Source organism: Lolium rigidum, chromosome 1 (genome assembly GCF_022539505.1).
Source record: "Lolium rigidum isolate FL_2022 chromosome 1, APGP_CSIRO_Lrig_0.1, whole genome shotgun sequence".
Lineage (NCBI taxonomy): Eukaryota > Viridiplantae > Streptophyta > Magnoliopsida > Poales > Poaceae > Lolium > Lolium rigidum.
The window spans coordinates 229,337,450-229,359,455 of NC_061508.1; the positions used below are offsets into that span (position 1 = coordinate 229,337,450).

The following is a 22,006-nucleotide window of genomic DNA, read 5'->3' on the forward strand; positions in this document are numbered from 1 at the left end:
ACTCCCCGGCGTACGAGCAACGCGAGCCGGGACCCGGTCCGGACGGCGGCCCTTTCACCGGCCGCAGGGGTCCGCTCGAATACGACGGCGCCGGTGCCGAGGAGGACGACGGGGTTGAGGAGGAGGACGACGAGGAAGAGGACGGGGTGGAGGACGACGAGGAGGACGACGTTGAGGACGAAGAGGGCGGCGAGGAAGAGGGCGGCGAGGAAGAGGACGACGAGGGTGCCGGTGACGATGATCTCGTGGAGGTAGACGCGGACGGCGTGAGGACGAAGAAGAAGAAGAAGAAGGCGTCGGGCACACGAGGCCCGAAGTGGACGGTTCGGGAAGATCTTTGTCCGTGCGAGTCGTGGGCGACGGTGAGCCATGACTCCATCATCGGCGCCAACCAAAAAGGCGGGAAGTATTGGGCGAGGATCAAGGCCGAGTTCGATGAGCGCAAGCCGATCAACGGCGACTACCGGAAAGTGCCAATGAAGAGGAGCCAGAAGGCAATGTCGACGCGATGGGCCATCATCCGGGCGTCGGTGAACTCCTTCCATGGGTACCATCACGACTTAGAGACCGGAGGCGACAGCGGCGCCGACGTCGGCCAACCGAGTACGGCTCGTTTCTTCCATAATCCGTAGCGCCCACATTGTGTTCGATGAAATGACTACGCTTTCTTTGGTTAGTTTGATCGGGCTATGGAATTGTACGCCAAGTACTCGGATGGTCACAAGCCGTTCGCGCCGACGCATTGCTATGGCAAGCTCAAAGTGAATGAGAAATGGAAGTTGACGCGCCTGTCGTTGTCCAAGGGGAAGGACGCCATTGATCCGGACGCGTCGGCGGCAGCGTCGGCGGGCGTCCCTATCGGCAACAAGGCTGCCAAGGCCGCCTTGGCCGACGCTGCGTCGTCCGAGAAGACGCAGGCGTCGATCACGAAATGCCTCGCCGACGTCTCCTCGACCTTTATCTCCCGCGACAAGAAGGCCGACCAAAGGTGGGCCGAGGCTGCTCAAGAGGCAAGAGGAGAAGCCGGAGCTCAAGAAACGCGGGGACGACATGTCCCTGCCGAGAGCGTCGACAGAGGGAATGTCTCCCCGGACGCGAGCGGCGCACAACTTCTTCAAAGGCCGGATCCTCGACGACATCGAAGCCAAAATGGCGGCGGCGGACGCGGCGGCCCGGCAGCGGCGGCATCGGCATCGGCGGCGGCGGCGGCGCAGCAAGAGCAGGTCGACGCGTCTTCTACTCGCTACACCTGCGTCGGCCTCCGCGTCGGCGACGGAGCGGACGCACCATGCACGAGAACAGGCGGATCGCGACGAGGTCGTCGTGCTCGACGGGCCTGCGTCGACTCGGGACACGACGCCGTCGACCAACCCCTTCTTCTAATTTGCATGCACCACCGGTGCGTAATATGATCGCGCGCCCGAGTACTTTGATCGATCGCCGCTACTCGATCGCGACGAACCGGCGGGAACGATCTCTTTTGAATGCATCTATTTGAATTTCTGATTGGGGGCGGCGTTTGGGGGACGCGGCTGGGGAGCGACGTCCCCCAAACGCGGCACGAACAAAACACGTCCCCCAAACGCTCGATCCGGCGCGGTTTGGGGGACGGTTTGGGGGACGCGACTGGAGATGCTCTTACTACGTGTATATACATAATACTCCATTCCTTGTAGAGTAGGCAACGAAGAACTGGATTCCCTCCTCGCACTTAGCGCCAAATTAACTGCGAAGTAAGCAACATCAACGTTCATTAACGGTGAATGGATCTGCAAGCTTCTTGCATGCATGCTGCCCCTCCTTTCCACATCCTACGCAAATCAATCAAGCTCCATCGACCCTCCACTCTAAATTATCATCACTAGCAGCTCTACCTAGTTTAGCAAATACGCTATATGCTCGTAAAACGAGCTAAACCAAGATTTGCATCGCGGGCAGTTTGGGTTGGAAAGAAACGAAACAATCAATGGAGCGCGAACTGTTGGGGAAGAAGCCCGACCCCAAGAGGAGGCAGTGCTGGAGCACGACCACGGTGACGCTGATCCTTTTCCTGATCACCAACACCACCTCCATCCTCCTCTCCTCCGGCGCCGGCGCCTCGCTCGTCCGCCGCTACGAGCCGCGCACCGTGCGCATCTGGGACGACTCCGGAGCGCTCATCGCCGACCTCAACGCCACGCGCTCCGCGCTCGAGTCCAGCCGCGCCGAGCTCGCGGGCCTCCACGCGCGCCTCGGCACCGCCACGCTGCTCCTCCAGACCCTCCTCGCCGACGTCGTCACGGCAGCGCGCGTCAGCGACGACCAACAGAAGCAGGCGGCCACTGGGTGGTGGGCGCGCGAGCTCGCCGGCGAGCTCAAGCTGGCCGTCGGTAACGTTGCCGGCGCCGGCGAGGCGGCTCTGGGCCACGCGTGCGGCCGCTTCCAGGACGAGCTGGAGCGGTACATGGACTACAAGCCCGGCGGCGAGTGCCCGTCCGACGCGGCGCTGGAGCACCTGCTCATGCGCGGGGGCTGCGAGCCGCTGCCGCGGCGACGGTGCCGGCCGCGATCTCCGGCGAGGTACGTGGAACCCGCGCCGCTGCCGAAGAGCCTGTGGACCATACCGCCGGACACCAGCGTCGTCTGGGACGCGTACCACCCGTGCAAGAACTACTCGTGCCTGGCCAGCCGCGGCTTCGGCTTCGACCTCCGCGGCCGCCGCGAGAAGGGCCTCTGGACGCGCGACGACGGCGCGCTCGCCTACTCCGTCGAGAAGGCGCTCGCCGCGAAGCCGAAGGGCACGGTGCGCATCGGGCTCGACATGGGCGGCGGCGGCGGCACGTTCGCGGCGCGGATGAGCGAGCGCGGGGTGACCGTGGTGACCGCGACCACCAACGCCGGCGCGCCGTTCGGCAGCTTCGTCGCGTCGCGAGGGCTCGTGCCGATTCACGTCGGCCCGGCGCGCCGTCTGCCCTTCTTCGACGGCACGCTCGACGTCGTGCACGCGGCGGGGGAGCTGATGGCAGGCTGGATGGTCCCCGGCGACAGCATGGCGCTCGAGTTCGCGCTGTTCGACGTCTACCGCGTGCTGAGGCCCGGGGGCCTGTTCTGGCTCGACCACTTCGTCTTCCCCGGCGCGCAGCTGAACGCAACGTACGCGCCGATGCTTGACCGCGTGGGATTCAGGAAGCTGCGGTGGAACGCCGGCCGGAAGCTGGACGGCGGTGCCAAGAAGAACGAGTGGTACCTCTCGGCGCTGCTCGAGAAGCCCATGACATGACAGGAGGCAAAAAAATGCCCTAGACAAGTTGTAACTTGGAGGAAGAACTGCTTTTCGTCGCTGGTGCATTGTAACTCTATTTGAAAACCAAACAATTTCTTCATACCATTATTATTTTGCACTGTAATAATTTACTTTTTTTCAGTTCGCGTCGTATTCAAGTTTATACAACAATAGTTATTCAGGACACTGAAGTACCATCCCATCCACAGTGCACTGGTTTTGGGTTCGAATCCTAAGGCTTCTGTTCGGAATTCCTAAATCAAAACCCCCATAATCGAAACAACCAATTACCCGCAATACGATGCATTATGGAGCTGGTAGTACTCTGAAAACAATAAGGAACACAGCAAGCCAAAGGAAGTCAAGAAATGATTAATTGCACAGCCCGCCCTCCTGCCTGCTTACAATGTTGGCTTACACAGAGTAGCCACGACAAGTTCTTTGTATGATTCCAGCACAATTTACCAATCACATATATGTACAACTTGCTTGGTGTCAACAAACTAACGAAACTATGTATTGCCAATCTCACCTCCAACCCAGGTGTACCCTAACAATCTTTGGTTTTATAACTGAAGGTGTACCCTACAAATTCAGTTGTTCATATCAATCACCTTATCTTGTAAGCCCAGCCATGTTCACTCAAAAATACATCTACAGCCTCCTTGACGGCGAGGTTTGGAATTAGTTGGTGTGGTTCAAGCGCTTCACGGGTCACAGGGTCAAATTTCCCCACCTACAAAATTTGAAAATTTCGTTAGTATGATACGCAAAACACTAGTCAAGTAAGTCGCAAAGAGATCTTTTTACGCTTGTCAGGTACCCTGTTTAAATGGTCAAGAATCACAGCCCTCTCATAAGTGATTCCGCTTGGAGTGATCACCGGATCTCTGAAGACATCGAGTGTAATTTTGCAGCAGAGATGGTCAGGAACCTGCACATGACGCATGTTATTTGATTAAATCAGTCAAGACAATGTAAGTTAACACTTTCTAAGGCAGTTTCATACTTCTGTTGGAGTATCAGCCTTTGCAGCTTTCCTGAAAACTTCATCTAGCTCTTTTAGATGCTCTTCAGACACGTCTACAGCTGGATTATCAAGGCTGTTATAATTCCTTACAGCTTCTTTACATGTTGCCCTGAAAAATGGCAAAGGCTATATTAGGCAGGAACTACAGTACAACCCTGTGATACTAATTAAGAAAATGCATGGAAAATATTAACTACGCACTTGAGTTTATGCAATTGAGAGGATCGCATATTTGACAGGCCTTCCCATTCAATGTATTTCGCTTTAGAAAGCTCTTGCCATATCTCTTCAACCATGTAGCTTGCAGGATGTGCACCCCTTCCAAGCTCCAAAGACTAATTTTGCATAGTTTGATTCATTTCATCAGTATAAATGAAAAAAACATAAATGTATTTGCAACTAAAATAACTTCAACAAAAGAACAAGTACATCAATGATGGCATTTGGCACTGTACTTTCATGTTTCTATTGGTAGTTGGTACTCATTATCAACTCCATTAACTATTTTTTTTAACTCAGATTAAGATCATTTTTGCAAATTTACCAGCATGAGCAAACAAAGTACAGGGCAGGTGCATGTTAGTAAGATGTGCACCCAACCAATATTGCGTGTTTCCAAAGAAATAGAGCGTATGTAACAGGAAAATGCAACCTACAACTATATTATATCCAATTTAAGTGGGTACTTGTGTTAATGGCAAGTCAATTAGGATACATTTGGTTTACGTCAATACTGACCCTATCAATTTTTTGGCTTGCCCGTGATATTTGGATATCGTTTCGATGGACACCAAAATATTCGTTCACCAAAGCCCGCCACCAGACTCCAGTGTAATTTTCGCCAACGCCTGGGCGCGCAAATTGTTTGCCAAAAAGTTGGCAGCCCAGCTCGCTGGCGTTAGGTCTGTGGGCCACGTCCGATGTTGTATATTTAAATTGAGAGGTGCGGCGGATTAACAGCTAACAAGTGACGCCTTAGCAAGCAGCATTTGAATCGGTGAAGGCTGGTTTAATTCAATGTAAGCTTTTCTTTCAGGTCATACTCAGCCATGACTTCTCTTTCAAGACAAAAGCCGTGAGTTTTTTAACACGTGCCATACTTTTTGTTCGCTCATTATGAAAATTAAATCACAATCAGTACTAGGCTGCTACAATCCAAAAAACAATGACTCGCCAAAAAAAAAATCATGCCAAAATTTTGGTTGTTCTAGTTGGGGCTCAAACCAGACACACCTTAATATTTTCCAGAAATAGTAAGATTAATATTGATGCTTGGACTAACAAAGAGCTTAAGAAAAAAGAGAAACCTTCTCTAGTTCCTTTATTCCTTCAGTCAATTCTTGTTTGTTGAGAAGTGCAAGTCCAAGCATATAATGCGCCTGCCAACAGAAGATATAAATTATTGGTATTACAGACAAGAGATTAAAACTACTAATATTGAAAGGGTGAAATGTAGATGATATTTTGTTCAACAAAAGAACATATGTTGCGCGCAGTGCAACATCTTGTTCGAGCAATGTGTTCAAGCCCATTTCAAAATGGCTAGACCTAAAACAATCATCTCTTGCTTCTTTCTCTCTTTAAAATGGAAGTTGAAAATCTTGAAATGCAACATGTTCCTTTGAGGTTAACTTTTACCAAGCGCAATAAGGGACGAAGCTAAAAAAATATCCGCTGGAGTCAGCATTAATGGCAGTGGTGTCATCTTTGCCAACAAACAGTGATTAGTACAAAATTAATGAAGGATTTTGAAAATCAATGGTGTCAGCTGACACTGTTGCTATACATGCAGCTCTGTCCCTGGCCCCAATGGTATTAGAGCCATATACATTACTTAAAGTAGCATCATTGTAGCTTTGCCAGCAGATTCATGAGGAAATTCATATTCTGATTTCCAGTGCTGATGAATGTCACAATACATTCAAGGTCATTTGCTATAGTAAGAACAGGTACTACAGCATACAATCAAAATAAACGTGTAGTACAAGACTTTGTACAAGATTTGGCAAATCACATCTTTCAAAAGTACAGTCTCAGTCAAATGAAACCAAAGAAAACACAAACTCAATATCGAGTTAACAATGAGCACAACTAAATGGCAGATCTCAAGTAAACCTACCAACTGAGAAGCCAACACCATGCAACCTTAAATTGCCCATATGGCAAGTCCAATTTCCAATTGCATAATGAAATGCATACTAAAAGTCACCATAGTGCGGTAGTGCCGAATAAAATCTAACTTAACTCAGGTGTGGACACATCTAGAGGTGTGTTTACCAAAACAGAGTGATAAATCCAATCTGTTACATCTTTGTTCAAAGCAAAACTGTGATGGAAAATGGAATTTAGTTTCACTACAGGAAAGTTTCCTGGAAAACAGTAAAGCGTATTAAATTTCTCAACTATTTAGTATAATGTGCAGTTTTGAGATTGGAACAAATAAACAAAGCATTTAAATTGGTTAATTACTTAATACAGCTCAAGACACAAACTCACCTTAACGGAATGGCTGTCATAATGGATAGCCATTCTACAATCTTCCTCAACCTTAGCCCACTCACTGCCAAATTCAATAGCAATGCAGTATAAGGTAAACGTTGAATCATGTATCAAATTGATGAATAGAACCGACAAACAAAATGGAGATATGAGTTATACTGACTTCCGCCTCTTGTAGCATAATGCTCTGTTGGTCCAATATACTGCAACATTTTGACAGAGAGCTATAGCCTGTTAACCATGATATACTGAAGTTAGCAACGAAGGCGTAAATAATGCAGGAATTCTAAATAAAAAGATACACCAAGTGAATGAAACACATAACTTTTCCAACTGTCACCAATATTTAAAGCAAAACAAGAGGGATGCCCAAGTAACTAGACCTAAACTGTATCCTTAGCTGAATTGCAAACATGTTTAGCACACCAAGAAATTCCATGTTCCGTATGAGTTATGACTTTAGCATGCGCGACACTGCTAGAGGCATGTGAGAGGTTTCTAGTTTCTATGCCCTGGCATAAAGTTAGTACACCATGGCACAGAACACACGTTTTCTCTATCATCTCTTCTCTCGCACGCCTTAACAGTGCATCGGCATTGAGTATGCAAGATGCTAAAATGTAATTCATCCTGCAGTTCTTCCTTGTTCACTGAAAGAAAGGCGTTGAAGTAGCAACAGCCAGCTAACTAGTAAAACGCAGGAATATGTGTAATCACTCATCACACCACCCAACTGCCCAGAAGTAAAGCGCACACAAATATGGTATATGTCATAATAGCCTTCCATGTGAGATAATTCAGCAAGCTACAGTTGGTACTCGGGAAGGAATCAAGAGAATTCGTTAGGAATTTTCAGACGATTCGCCACCCAAACCACCCACGACCCTCCACGGAACGGGCTCCATCTTGCACACCTCTAAATCGTTCCGCGGCACACGGAATCGGCTGAAACAGATGGCGGGGCGCTCCAATCGAAGAAAGAGAAGAAGCGGCGACCGCGCGCGAGTGGCCGTGTTTATTACCCCGGTGTAGGCGTCGATGGCGGCGCTGATGCGGTCCTTCTTGAAGAAGGAGTTGCCCTCCTGCTTGAGCAGCTCCGCCTGCCGCTTCGACGCCGCCGCCGCGCCGTCCGCCGCCGCCGGCGACATGTCCGGCGGCCGTCCCTGCGACTGCGAGCAAGGAATGGGGTTGGCGGATGGATTGGGGTGGGAAATGGGACGCGATTTGTTTCTGGAAGTAATCGTCGCGTGCGCCTGGAGGCTTCTTGCCCTTTCGAGGGCTTGCTTCCCCTTTCGAATTTGTATCGATCCACGAACGCCAGCCGAGGAGAGAACTGGGGTGCCTTTTTTTGCAAGAGGGTCCTACATTTGACTGTTTTGAGGGCTAAATTCACAATGTTATGGATCACATTCGCGGATACATTTTGTTGAAATTTCAACCAAATAGTATAACTTAAACTGAGCTTTAAGGTATTATGGTCCAACAATGCAGGGTTCCTTTGATTCATAGGATTTATGTAGAAATTATGTAGGATTTATATTTTATGAGAAAATTTTCTACATAGCTTGTTTGGATCATAGAAACATATCCTATAGAAAGTAATCCTATAGACGGTAAATCCTATTGGAAAAAAGAATTAGATCATACCTTATGAAAAATTCATTTGTCACAATCAAACACACGTCATATTTAGGATTCAAGTAGGCATGACATCTTAATCCTATGTTTTTCCGATTTCTGTATTTTTTTATCCTTTGAATTAAAGGAGGCCATAAGTTGTAACACACGACCCAAGAATTTGATCAAGGATAGTCAACTCGTGCTCCTCGTCTAAACATCGTAGTTAATTCAATAATTAGTTGTGACAACGTCATGGCGTTGTTCCCCTTCCTCTTCGTGAAGGCACTATAATTGACCTTGCAACCTTTCCAACTTTTACATCTTGTGCTTCGTGGAGAATTTCGTAGATTCGTGTTTACTAGATTGGGCAACGACAGTGTGGGAGCATTGCCTTAGAGATCATGATCCTTGCTCGGTGGTGGTACGAGCTTTGGGACCAACCGTGGTGGTGGCTTGCTTAGTGTCAAAGGTGGTTGGTGGATGTTGGAGATACTTCAACGGTAACACCTCCGTGGAGTCATAGTTGGTCCTCGCCGCGTGTTCCATGCCTGACATAGGCATCCCAAATGGGCCTGCCGAATATAGTACCCGGAGTTTATTGAAGGCCCACTACCCGAAGAATAAGAAGATTCGGAAGCCCAAGATGTATTTAAGGAAAAGATAGAGTTGTAATAGGAGATGTTATTTGTAATCTGGCGGGATGAGTTAGAAACCGTCCCGGACTCTGTAACTTGTACGAAACGAAACCCTCGGCTCCACCTCTTATATAAAAGGGGAGTCGAGGGACGAGGAGATCATCGAATCATTGTCTGCAAACCCTAGTTTTCATATTCGTCGAGTACTTTTCGAGCTGAAACCTTCGAGATCTACTTGCCCTCTACTTCTAACTAAACCCTAGCCTACAATCCATAGGCATTGATAAGTTAATCCCTTGTCAATTGGCGCCGTCCGTGGGAATTAGAGGCGTAAGGATCCGATCTCGATGGCACGTTCAAGATCTTCGACATCGTCAACCGGAAGCAACACTATGGATCGAGGTAAACAGATCGCTGCCGGTCTTGTTGATTTTGTTCCTCACCCACCCTCCCGTTTGGATGCATATGCGTATCTGGCGGAGCCCTTGGAGATGACGTTCGGAAGGTTCCACTTTCGCGTCGAGAAGGAAGGATCGTATCGTGTCGAAATTCCGATTTCGTCGGGATCGTCGGCGGTCGATTCTGATTTTTCAAGCTATGCATCGTCAACCGAGTCGAAGAAGAAACTTCGGCAACACGTTACGTCGAAGCATCGAGCAAGAGAGAAACTCGCCAAGACCTTCGAGCAACGCATCGTTTGAGTCATCCGCGGACTCATATATAAGCGATGGCTCAAGCGATGTCGACGCTACGACTTCATCGACAAATCTCTCACGGTGGGCAAGGTCTTCATCAATCTCAACAATGATGTCACCGAACCCAACATAGATCCGAGTACAAAATATCATCGGATTTATGCTATCGAAAATCAAGAGGAAACATCGGAGGCTTTCGACGAGTTGGGAAATCCTTTGTCGATCCCTCGGATCTAAGGAGAGGTATGGGCACTAAATATGTCGGGCCCACACCACGCGTCGTAGTCCAACTTCCACGAGCAGCACTGGGATAGAGCGGCAAAAGCCATAGATGGTTCGGAACCAATGACGACAACAGCTACAGCTCAAGAACTGCAAGCTTATCAATATATGCTCGCACGAACTGCCCGAGAAATAGAAAAACAGACAGCTGAGTTGAACAGGAGAAAGGAGGCAGCTTCTGCATCCAGCAGGAGAAGGGCAGATCTAAGTAGACAATCTAGAGTTTCGGGTGATAGCCACAGGGAAGATCGGAACAGAGGAAGATCAAGGTTACAACACATACCCGAGGCAGAAAGAGAATACTTGGTTCAAAACCTCGACATGTCCTTTATGTCGATAGATACAAGAGGAAATATTATCCCTAAAACACCAGAAGCAGGATATATGGCGACACAAGCTTACATCCTCGCATCCAAGCCACCCCCAGGAGATCCAAGGGAGACATTATACAACATGGCGTTAGCAGGAGTTGGAGCTATGGGGACAGCGTTCGTAGCAACGCCTCCCGAAGGAGCGGCAAGGCAAAATAGTCCACGACCTGCGGCAGCAACGGCGGCAGCTCCGGAAGGACCAAGTGGAGCAAGAGATACAGGAGCACAAGCAAGGGTCGATAGAGCGAGGCAAAGCAGAAGAGATCATCGGCAGTCCCCGGAGCTTAATGACGAGGATATGTGCGGTCTACCGTGCTTCACGAGAAGAGTCCGAAAAACTCGAGTCCCCTCGGGATTCAAATTACCCGATCACTTCAAAAAGTTCGACGGCCTGCAAGATCCGGAGGACTGGTTAATTGATTACCTCGAGACGGTGAAGCTAACCGGAGGAACTAGAGCAACAGCCATGCAAAGTATTCAGGTGCACTTAAGTGGAGCCGCACGATCTTGGATCAAAAAACTTCCGCCAGGATCCATCGACAACTCGGGAAAGTTTCGAGGACGTATTCATCAAGAACTTCGGGTCCACGTGCAAAAACTCTGCGTCGTTAGAAGAGCTGAGGGCATGTCGTCAAAAGCCAGATGAGTCAATGAGAAAACATATCCAAAGGTGGAACCTCATAAAAAACTCGGCAGAAAATATATCCGACGAGAGAGCAATAGATGCGTTTGTCGCGAGGAATTAGGCGTGGAGATTTTGTCGAGGATTTGGGAAGGACCAATCCAAAAACAGTATCCGCGTTGATGGAGATAGCAAATAGATGGGCAGACGGAGAAGACGCTGTCCACAATAAACGACACAGTCGCCGCGAGGAGGACCGTGGTCGAAATTATCAATCGAGGCGACGATTTCCTCGGCAGTATCAGAACTACGACGCTCCAGGGCAAATTTCGGCTGGATTCCGAGCCAGCGCAGGAGGAAATAATAGAGATGATTATCATAGAAGTAATGAACAGAGAAGCGACAATAGAGACGACTCCCGCAATAGACAAAATAGTGGGCCGAGGTTTCCAAGACCTTTCGTGTCCCCCGAAGAAATGCTGAACGGACCGTGCCAAATGCATTTCTTCCTCGACAGCGGGAAAAGACAGTCAGGGCACCTGCAGAAGACCGTCGAAATTTCCAAGCAATGTTCGGATGTGCAGAAAATGCTCACGCTCGAGCAGACACGGAGAAACCCTCGGGAGCCTAGGAGCGAAGTTCATCTACCGCCACCTCCCGCGATTACGGAGGACAATCGACACCAGCTCGGAATAGCGGCAGCACTCGCACCACCACCCTATGTTGATCCTAACTCCAACGGAGCAGTGTCGATGATTCAGAAGGGAAGGCCGTCCAATAGAGCTCAAAAAGTAATCTCAAGACAGGTGTTTATGGCAGAGAAAATGCCTCCACCAACAGTTGAGTACCTTAATTGGTCAGGACAAGATATCGGCTTCACAATAGCAGATCATCCGCAGCAAGTTCCTCGACTGAGGCGGTCGACACTTATTCACGCGCAGCTATTGCGGGTTTTGATGTTTCTCGAGTATTCATAGATGGTGGCAGCAGCTTAAACCTTATGTATGCGGATACATTGAGGAAGATGAACATATCCTTAGCAAACCCGAAGCCAACAGACACAAGGTTCCACGGCATCACACCAGAAAAACCAAGTTACCCATTGGGAAAGATCAACCTCGACGTTCAGTTTGGAACCCGAGAAAATTATAGAATCGAGAAATTGGAGTTTGAAGTCGTGGATTTTCCATCGCAATACCACGCCTTGTTAGGACGACCAGCATATGCTAGATTCATGGCAGTACCACACTATACATACCTGTTATGGAGATTGCCTGGACCCAAGGGACCAATCACGGTCAAAGGGAGTTTTGCCTTAGCTGATAAGTGCGACAAGGATTTCCATCGGTTATCAGAAACCTTCGGGATGCAAGCTGAATACTTGGCATCGAAAAGCATGACTGATTACGACGTATTGCCAGACGTTGGAAGGCCAAACAAAGAATCAACTTTCAACACAGAGAAAAATTCTAAGGAGGTGCAGATTCACCCGACAGATCCAAAAAGACGACATCCATTGCAAACAACATGGATATCGCATAGGAAAGCGCGCTCGTCGAGTTCCTCCGTGAGAACTGGAAAATCTTCGCATGGTGTCCAGCTGACATGCCAGGAGTACCCAGGGAACTTGCCGAGCACCACCTAAATTTGGATCCAACAACGAAACCAATCGAGACAACCTTTGCGGCGTTTTCGGAACCAAACCGCAAATCCATGCTATCGAAATAAATCGACTAGAGGAAGCTGGTTTTATCGGAGAGATATCTACGAAGCCACATGGGTAGCTAACCCAGTGATGGTGCCGAAGAAAAACACGACAGGTCCTTCGCATGTGCGTCGACTTCACGTGTCTCAACAAACATTGCCCTAAGGATCACTTCCCCTCCCAAGGATCGATCAAATCATCGACTCCACGGCAGTCCGTGAACGTCTTTCCTTTTTGGATGCATACTCTGGTTATAACCAGATCAGATTAAAAGAAGATGTTGAAGCCAAAACAGCGTTTATTACACCTTACGGCGTGTTTTGCTACAAGACAATGCCCTTCGGTCTAAAAAATGCGGGAGCAACATATCAGAGGATGATGCAGAAGTGTTTAGCAACACAGATCGGGAAAAATGTGCAAGTATACATCGATGATGTCGTCATAACATCAAAAAAGGGGACAACGCTGATCGAGGATCTCAAAGAAACTTTTGACAACCTCGACAAATTCCGCCTCAAGCTGAACCCGACGAAGTGTTCTTTTGGCGTCCCAGCAGGAGAACTTCTGGGGTTTCTAGTTTCAGCAAGAGGAATTGAAGCAAATCCCGACAAAATACAAGCCATAGTAACAATGAGGAAGCCAACGAAGTTGAAAGAAATACAGCAGCTAACCGGGCGAGTCGCAGCTTTGAGCAGATTCGTCGCCGGGTTAGGAGAAAAAGCGTTACCATTTTACGCGTCGATAAAACAAGGAGATAAATTCCAGTGGAACGAAGAAGCCGATAGAGCTTTCGAGGATCTGAAGCGAAAAATCTCGACACCACCAATCCTGGTGGCTCCAAAGGAAAAAGAACCTCTCTTGCTGTATATTGCAGCCACACCCCAAGTGGTTAGCACGGTGTTAGTTGTCGAAAGAGAAGAAGAGGGGAAAATCCATGGAGTACAGCGACCAGTATACTTCGTGAGCGAAGTCTTGTCGCCCTCAAAACAAAGGTACCCTCAGTACCAAAAGCTAGCATATGGAGTGTTCACGACGAGCACGAAAATTGCGTCACTATTTTTCGGCACACCCGATCATAGTGGTCAATGAAGCTCCTTTGTCAAATATACTTGAACAACCCGGAAGCTACGGGTCGTGTCTCCCTTTGGGGAATAGAACTTTCCCCTCGGGACATCACGTATGAAAAAAGAAAAGCAATAAAGTCGCAAATACTACCGGACTTCATCGCGAGTGGATGGAGTTGCAAAATACAGGACCCCAGTTTATCGAGAACCCGGACTATGAACTTTGATGGGTCCAAGAGACTAGAAGAGAGCTGGCGCAGGAGTAGTACTCATATCACTCGAAGGCGACAAGTTGAAGTACATCCTTCGGATGACGTTCCCTAACGCGTCTAACAATGAAGCGAGAATATGAGGCTCTCATACACGGGATGAAGATGGCGAAAGCACAGCGGAGCAACTAGATTAAAGATCTTTGGCGATTCACGCGTTGGTAGCTCAGCAAGTTATGAACCAATGTGACACGATCAATGATAGCATGATGGCATACAAGGAGGTGTACAATGAGCTCGAGAAGTTGTTCGATGGATGCGAAGTAAATCATATTAGTAGATTGAGCAACGACGAAGCCGACGTTCGGCAAACATCGGGTCGCAGTGCCTTGCAGTCCCACCAGGTGTATTTTGGGAAGAGATAACAGAGAGATCCACCGAGTCGACAAAATCAAAAAAGAAGGAGAAGAAACCCTCGGGGGCTACCAAGGAGAAGCAAGAGGAAGAAGAAGAAGAGCAAGACCTGGTCATGGTAATACGAGATACCGTGGATGCAGCCATACATATCATATATACTCGGGAAAGAAATACCCGACGATCCAGGTCGAGGCAAGACGAGTAATTCGACGCTCCAAAGCTTTCACGGTGGTTAAGGGAGAATTATATAAGAGAAGTATTTCAGGCGTCTTGCAAAGGTGCGTCACACTCGAAGAAGGAAGAATAATTCCGAAGGATGTACACGAAGGAATATGTGGCCACCACGCAAGTAGTCGAGCTATCGCAGCCAAGGTTTTTCGGGCAGGATTCTACTCGGTTAACAAGCAATTGAGGACGCTAAGGACATAGTACGAACCTGCGACGCGTGTCAAAGGTTTGCCGCAAAACCTCACTCTCCGAGCAGCGGAACTAGCACCAATACCCTTGTCGTGGCCCTTTGCACAATGGGGACTCGATATGGTGGGCAAGTTACACAAATCGTGGCCAGGAGGAAAGGAATACATGCTAGTAGCTGTCGACAAATTTACAAAGTGGATAGAAGCGAAGCCAATAAATTCACCAGACGGAGCATCTGCAGTAAAATTCATAAAAGGCCTCGTCTTCAGATTTGGAGTGCCCCACAGCATCGTCACAGACAACGGCGACAACTTCACATCCAATGAATTCAAAGACTATTGCAAAGAGGTGGGTATCAAGCCGAACTTTGCGTCGCTTGCACATCCGCAAACCAATGGGCAAGTCGAGAAAGCCAATGGCATCATCCGCAATGGCATCAAGAAACGTCCGTTAGGACCTTTAGAAAAAGCTCGACATACCCGGCCCGAAGAACTACCAAGTGTCTCTGTGGAGCATCCGAACAACACCAAATACGGCGACACAAGAAACCCCGTTTTTTCTAGTCCATGGCGCGAAGCGATACTTCCAATAGAAATAGAGCACGACTCCCCTAGAGTCACAGCATATGATGAAGAAGCATCAAAAACAGCATTGGAAGACGATGTAGATGCACTTGACGAAGCTCGAGACGAAGTACTATCTCGGGTAACCAAATATCAACAGGACTTGAAGAATTACCACAGTCGACGTTTGCGGCCAAGATCTTTTCAGGTGGGCGACCTAGTTCTTCGGCTCACGCAAAAAAGTCATGAAAAACTCGAGTCACCATGGCTTGGCCCTTACATCGTCACGGAAGTAATCGGAGGAGGAGCATACGGGATAAAGGATAAGAAGACGAGGGTGAAGGAGCCAAACCCCCGGAACGTGGCGCAACTTAGGCGGTTCTACGCCTAGAGTCGAAATATAGTCCTTGTAAAACTTCAATGTACTCGAAACGCCCGCGAGTTTTCGGACGCACTCTTTTCCTTTTCGGGGCACCGAGTGGGGCCGGAGAAGGTTTTTAATGAGGCGGGCTCGCGGTGCTGCAATATAATAAAGATAGTGGCCATATCACCTTTCTTCTTTATCAACATGATCAAAGTCACTGCTCCGACGAATTCCAATATAGTTCATCGACAAAAGAAAAACCTTACCTTGGTATTCAAATACCTCGTGAGTCAATAAAAATACAAAATAGTACTCAATAAAAACTCGGGGGCTCATATTTGCCTCAAATATATAAATGCCTTGGTTCATAACCTCGCAAATATACAAATATAGTAAAGAGTCACCGAAACACTCGGGGGCTAGACAGACATAGAAATATAATGGTTGCTTTACAATATAGTCATGGATTACAAAGAAAAAATATCTACAAGAAGAAAATAACTAGTCTTGATTCGAGTATGTCATCAAGAGTAACTCTGTCCTCCTCGGGAGCAGCACCAAGAAAATCGGCATAATGGCCATCGGCAAAAAAGTCGGCATCCATCCGAAGCGATGTCCTCAATCATCTCTTCGGCTACGGGCGTAACCTTCGTGTTAATCCTGTCAACACCAACTCTCCGACGTTTTACCTTTTGGTGAACCTTCTCGACAACTCGGGTAAGGTCAAGCTTCGAGTGGCAGATCTGGAGCATGATAAGAGCAAATCTGGCACCAGCTACCAGTTGTGCTTTGACAAAGTCATGGATACTGCGAGCATCCTTAAACTTTTCCATCAATTCAGGAAGAGTTTTTGGTTGGACATTTCGAGGAAACATGGAATTGTAAACCATGGATAAGGATTTGGTACAGAAGTGAAGAAAATCACGGGTTTGAGAGGTGCGATCTTGAAATCTGGTAATTTGGCGGGTCCTCTCTGGAGTAGCCCAAAACAAAGAACCATGGTCCAAGGAAAGATTAACTAGGAGGTTTGTCCTAGCGTTCACCCTCTCTTCCTCGACAGTAGCATCAATAAAGGCACCTATCAAAACAACGAAAGGAAAACCTCTAAGAGACAATAGCATGAAGATGAAAGATATTACAGGATGAGACAAACATACCCGACATATCTGCACTGGCTTCATTCATTAACTCGAGCATGAAATTTTCTCGAGTAACCGCCTTTTCAGCCTCGGAAGCAGCAATTTCCTTAGCAGCCACGAGCCTCGCGAGTTTGTCTGAAGGGCAACTTTTTCGGCTTCAGATGACTTACGAGATTGCTCCATCATCACAAGTGTTTGCTTCTTCGCATACTGAAGTTGTTGTCGAAGCTCATCCAATTCTTGCGACAAGGTATCATCGACAGGTGCAGCATCAGTAACAGTTCTCTTCGCGCGGAAGAAGGCGAAACATTGGAAGGAGTGGAAGTTGGAGTATAGTTATCAAATATCAACTGAAATTTAAACAGGACAACATCAAATAACAGGCAAAGATAGAGTTCTTCATTAATCTCTTGGGAATAATTACAAGGGCATTACAGTGGAGCTAAGGAAATACGTGTCGCCAAAAACTACATTGGCGACAAGAGCAATAGAAGCAAAAAGAAAAACAGAGGCATGCAACTAGACCTCCGGCCTTGACGAACTAGGAGTCGACGCTGGTTTAATCCCAAGATAGGCCAAGATCTTCTTCGTGTTGGGCTTGGCTGCCTTCATCGGCGATCGCCATCTTGATTGCTCAATCTGCTCGGTGTCGCCAACTTTCATCCGATCAATAGCTCGTCCACCGTCGGCAACCAACGCGACAGGTGTTTTCAACGAGCAACCTTCATATTTTCTTGGCGCACTTTTAGTCCAAGATCCTCCGATGTATTGAACATCTTGGCGAGGTCAAGGAAAGTCGAAGGTTCCTCTTTCTTCGGGAAGAAATAGGGGAACAACGCCGACAAAACCGCACTGGCGTTGGCCACGCCCTCACGAATTTCGCGCCCATGCAATTCCAAAAGAGAGAGTGCGTCAAGGAGAGGGTCATTGACGGGATTTTCCAGATCAAAATCCTGGTCTGTTTGGGCTGCCATGTGAGACAAAACATTAGTCGAAAACCAAGATACAGGAAATGCAACAAAATAGAAGAAATTGAGGATATTACTCAGCGTACGTCGACTTTGCGACTTCAAACGCTTGATGATCCCTTGCTCACGAGCAGCCTGTGCAGATTTTTGCTCGTGTAAGGCAGATTCAGCATCTTTGAGCCTTTGCTGCAATTCTTCGACACTAGCGGCCTTTGCTTTGGCATCATCAGCTTCAGCTCTAGCTTCGCTAGCGGCAAGCTCAGCTTTCTTGCGAGCCGTCTCACTTTGCTCGAGTTTTTGAGCAAGTGTTTCAGCACGTTCGTTAGCCTCTGCCAGTTTTTCTGTCGAGATGAGGAAAAGAGAGAGAAGAAAGATCAAAAATAGCGACAAGCAGCAGGAGTAAAAAAAAAAACAAGGAAAAACAGAAAGTATAGAAGTCGTTACCTTCGGCTCTAGCGGCATATTCACGGTACCCAATAAATTGGGATCCGATGCGAAGAAGCTCTTTGATCATTGGCTGTTCAAACATCAAAAAAGCAGAGTTGAAACATCGGCATGAAAAACATAGTGAAGATGCGAAAAGATAAAAATAAAGAAAATATAGATGTCGACAAGCTTACATCATCAAAGAGCAGAGTCGACGAACTGCCTAATTGAGGGGCAGGTTCAACAATCTTTTCAACCCTTGCCCTTTTTGGTGAAGGAGCAAGGGGGCTTGATGGTGGAGTAGTGGTGACGACGTTTTGTTGAGGAGGCGACGTTTCATCTCCTTCAACAAGCGTGTCTGAAACAAGTACAGTACGTGACGTGCTTGTTCGAGGAGCCACGTCAGTAACTGGTACTTCTTCTTCTTCATCACTATTGAACAAAAAACCGACAGTATAAAAAGCAAGGCAAGATAAATATTTCAAGAACAAAAAAAAGGGGGGAGAGATAAAAGTCGACTTACGAGCTGATGAGGGATTCAACATAAGGATCATAAGCTGCCTTCGGATGAGAAGGAACAACTTCTTCAGCCCTAGAAGTGCCGTAATCCTCGGCATTTTTCCTTTTCCTATTGTTCTTTGGAGAAACAGCAGGAGGAAGGGATTGCGTCGATTCACTGGCTTCAGACTCAGCTTCTTTTTCATGCGAAGCCGCAGATTTGTGAGAACCCGCGACTTCACTTTCAGGAACAGAAGAGCCTTGAGTGTCTTCGGCAACGATGGCCATTTCTTCGACTTCTCCACCCTCAGGAAGAGGAGGAAGGGAAGTCATAGTAGGATGGTTCTGTTAAAAAAAAATATATATATATATATATATATAGTAATGACAAAAGGAAAAATGAAGAGTTGACAATACAATGAGATGAAGAGAAAGTGCGGAACAGGATAAAAAACTCGGGAAGACAAAATACCTTGGGGAGTGGATTGGTGGAGCTGTAAGGTTCCACGCGACTCGAAGAAGGAATTGGGTCTTTGCCCGAGCGAGAAAGTCTTCGAAGTAACTTCTCGAAGTCCTTGGTGGAAAGATCACCGGAGATTCGTTGGCATCATTTTCACCGAGTACGTCCAAAGGGGATTTTTGCGAGCCCGAAGAGGCTGCACTCTAATCCTAAGGAAGTAGGCAAGTGATTTGAACACCGAGACAGCTCTTTGCCTCGAGTGTTTTGAAGTCGGCGAATACGAGACATGAGTGCCTCTGTCGCCTTTTTCTCTTCCTCAGAAGCTTCGGCATCCCAAGAACGGCGACGTTGAATTTTGGCATTTCCGTCGAAAGGAACTATGTTGTGCTCAACGGAGTTGGCGCTTTCTTCGTGAATGTAGAGCCACTTTTTGCGCCATCCTTGGACAGAATCAGGAAACTTGACATCGAAATAGTCGACATCGGTGCGAACACAGATAACAACGCCACCGATGTTATAAGTGACGTTGTGGGAGCCATTGCGGCGAAGGCAGAAAATGCGCTTCCAAAGAGCCCAATTGGGAGCAACTCCAAGGAAGCATTCGCAAAGGGTGATAAAAATAGAAATATGAAGGATGGAATTGGGGGTCAGTTGGTGCAGCTGAATCCCATAAACGAAAAGAAGGCCGCGGAGGAAATCATGGATTGGAGGCGAAAGGCCGCGGATTAGATGGTCAACAAAACTAACCCGGTACTCCATTGGAGGATTGGGGTAGCTTTCTTCGCTAGGAAAGCGGATGGCATCCTCCTTCTTCATAAGGCCGAGCCTCTTCGAGCATGTTGGTATCTTGGTTGGAGATTTTCGATCTCTCCCACTCAAGATCCTCGGCGGCCATCTTGGATTCCGGAGTGCTGTGGCGAGTCAGGCGCGCGCGCGGTGGCATCAACGGCAATGGGCAGAGCAATGTATGCGAGTGCGGGAAATCAGAGAGAGTTGGGCGCGAGGAAAGTTTTGCGAAGAGGAACAGGTGAGCGGCGCAAGCGAGGGATGAACGGAGGTTGAAGACGAGGTTTATATAAGAATTGGGTGAAGCGAGTGTGCCGTTGGATGCGGAAATCGTATGGTGAGAATAGATCTTTTAGATACAAGGGCAAACAAGTATTTTTACGAGAGATAGGCGTATGTGTACGTGCGCCAGAAAAAGCGGAGGACGTGTGTCCCCCACTTGCACGACGTGTCAACGTGGTGGAAACGATGGACCCACAAAACAGAAAAATCTCGACCATTGATAGAGTTGAAGAAAATTTGCCAAGGGAAAATATGTCGACAAGAAAAATAAAAGGAGAATAGCGACAGGATGAGTTATTTGCATACTTTGGGAGCCTTTGGTCAGAAACAAGTTTTTGCCCAAATGCTCGGGGGCTACTTCGAAAAAGTAAAGTTTCGACTATGGCAAATATAGAAATTGTGGGAGCCTACAACCAAGCACAAGTTCTTGGCTGTAGCCTCGGGGGCTACTCCCATCGGGAGCGCTGTTCGCGCACCCGATAGATAAAAAAAAAAAAAAAAAAAGAGAAGAAGAGAAAGATTATCGGGAGATACTGGCAATATAGCGACAAGGTGGACTAAAATGTTGAGCCTACAACCAAGCACAAGTTCTTGGCTGTAGCCTCGGGGGCTACTCCCATCGGGAACGCTGTTCGCGTGCCCGATGAAATATAAAAAGGAAAAAAGAAAAAGAAAGATAGAATGACAAGAGAGTATATTTCGAGTTATAATTAACTCTACATATACTCCCATCGGGAGATTAATATAAGTCATATTTGACTCGATAAAATGTGCCATTCCAACAGCTCGGAAAAGCACTCGACAATATATTCTCGAACGCCAAAGTTGCGATCAATTTCCGAATGCCGCAAATTTGCGAAGGTAAGACCCTGCATCTATTCTCGCTGGGCGTGGCATCGCCGAAGACTCGCGCTCTGCTACTTTTATCCGTATCAACGGATACGAAGAAAAATCCTAACGGACGCGTTAGGTACTCGATAAATTTGACTCGGGACTCGACAGAATGGTAAGACCTTAAGCGGCACTCGTCGAAGTTTACACCAGTATCCCGAGATCATGTCCAGGGACGTGATTTTGAAGTAGGTTTTTGCGGATTGCCACTAGAGCAGTTAACTAGTACCTGATCCGTCAGATGAACTAGCCCCAACTACCAATATCCCTGTACAATATAGAATTTTATGAGAAAAGTATAAAGGTTAGAGCTTTCGGGTAAAAATAAACAGTGGAGATTTTCCCTGACTCTACGATTCAAGCAAAATCTCGGGGGCTACTGACATAGGCATCCCAAATGGGCCTGCCGAATATAGTACCCGGAGTTTATTGAAGGCCCACTACCCGAAGAATAAGAAGATTCGGAAGCCCAAGATGTATTTAAGGAAAAGATAGAGTTGTAATAGGAGATGTTATTTGTAATCTGGCGGGATGAGTTAGAAACCGTCCCGGACTCTGTAACTTGTACGAAACGAAACCCTCGGCTCCACCTCTTATATAAAAGGGGAGTCGAGGGACGAGGAGATCATCGAATCATTGTCTGCAAACCCTAGTTTTCATATTCGTCGAGTACTTTTCGGCTGAAACCTTCGAGATCTACTTGCCCTCTACTTCTAACTAAACCCTAGCCTACAATCCATAGGCATTGATAAGTTAATCCCTTGTCAATGCCTATGATGATTTGTCCGTGCGTGCCAGAGC

General features: G+C 47.6%; 2 protein-coding genes across 2 annotated transcripts; one reads left to right on the forward strand and one right to left on the reverse strand.

The window, feature by feature from the left end:
• Positions 1 to 1,966: 1,966 nt before the first annotated feature.
• LOC124655704 (probable methyltransferase At1g29790) lies at positions 1,967 to 3,347 on the forward strand. The gene has a single exon (XM_047194560.1). The coding sequence runs from the start codon at positions 1,967 to 1,969 to the stop codon at positions 3,257 to 3,259; it is 1,293 nt and encodes a 430-aa protein (XP_047050516.1). The 3' UTR covers positions 3,260 to 3,347.
• A 409-nt stretch (positions 3,348 to 3,756) lies between these two features.
• On the reverse strand, positions 3,757 to 7,939 carry LOC124683280 (E3 ubiquitin-protein ligase CHIP-like). Its single transcript, XM_047217835.1, has 8 exons — positions 7,814 to 7,939; positions 6,955 to 7,022; positions 6,789 to 6,852; positions 5,600 to 5,671; positions 4,494 to 4,627; positions 4,272 to 4,401; positions 4,086 to 4,196; positions 3,757 to 3,998 (listed from the first exon to the last, which is right to left on the reverse strand). Exons 1-8 carry the CDS (start codon positions 7,937 to 7,939, stop codon positions 3,873 to 3,875), a joined length of 831 nt encoding a protein of 276 aa, XP_047073791.1. The 3' UTR covers positions 3,757 to 3,872.
• Between the last annotated feature and the right edge of the window lie 14,067 nt (positions 7,940 to 22,006).

Bases quoted from the DNA above. Each gene is read 5' to 3' on its own strand.
- LOC124683280 (XM_047217835.1), bottom strand. From the start codon at position 7,939: ATGTCGCCGGCGGCGGCGGACGGCGCGGCGGCGGCGTCGAAGCGGCAG. The intron at 4,628-5,599 runs GTTTCTCTTTTT...ATGCAAAATTAG, and splicing joins GAATAAAGGAACTAGAGAAG to TCTTTGGAGCTTGGAAGGGG. The intron at 4,402-4,493 runs GTGCGTAGTTAA...GCCATTTTTCAG, and splicing joins TCTCAATTGCATAAACTCAA to GGCAACATGTAAAGAAGCTG.
- LOC124655704 (XM_047194560.1), top strand. From the start codon at position 1,967: ATGGAGCGCGAACTGTTGGGGAAGAAGCCCGACCCCAAGAGGAGGCAG.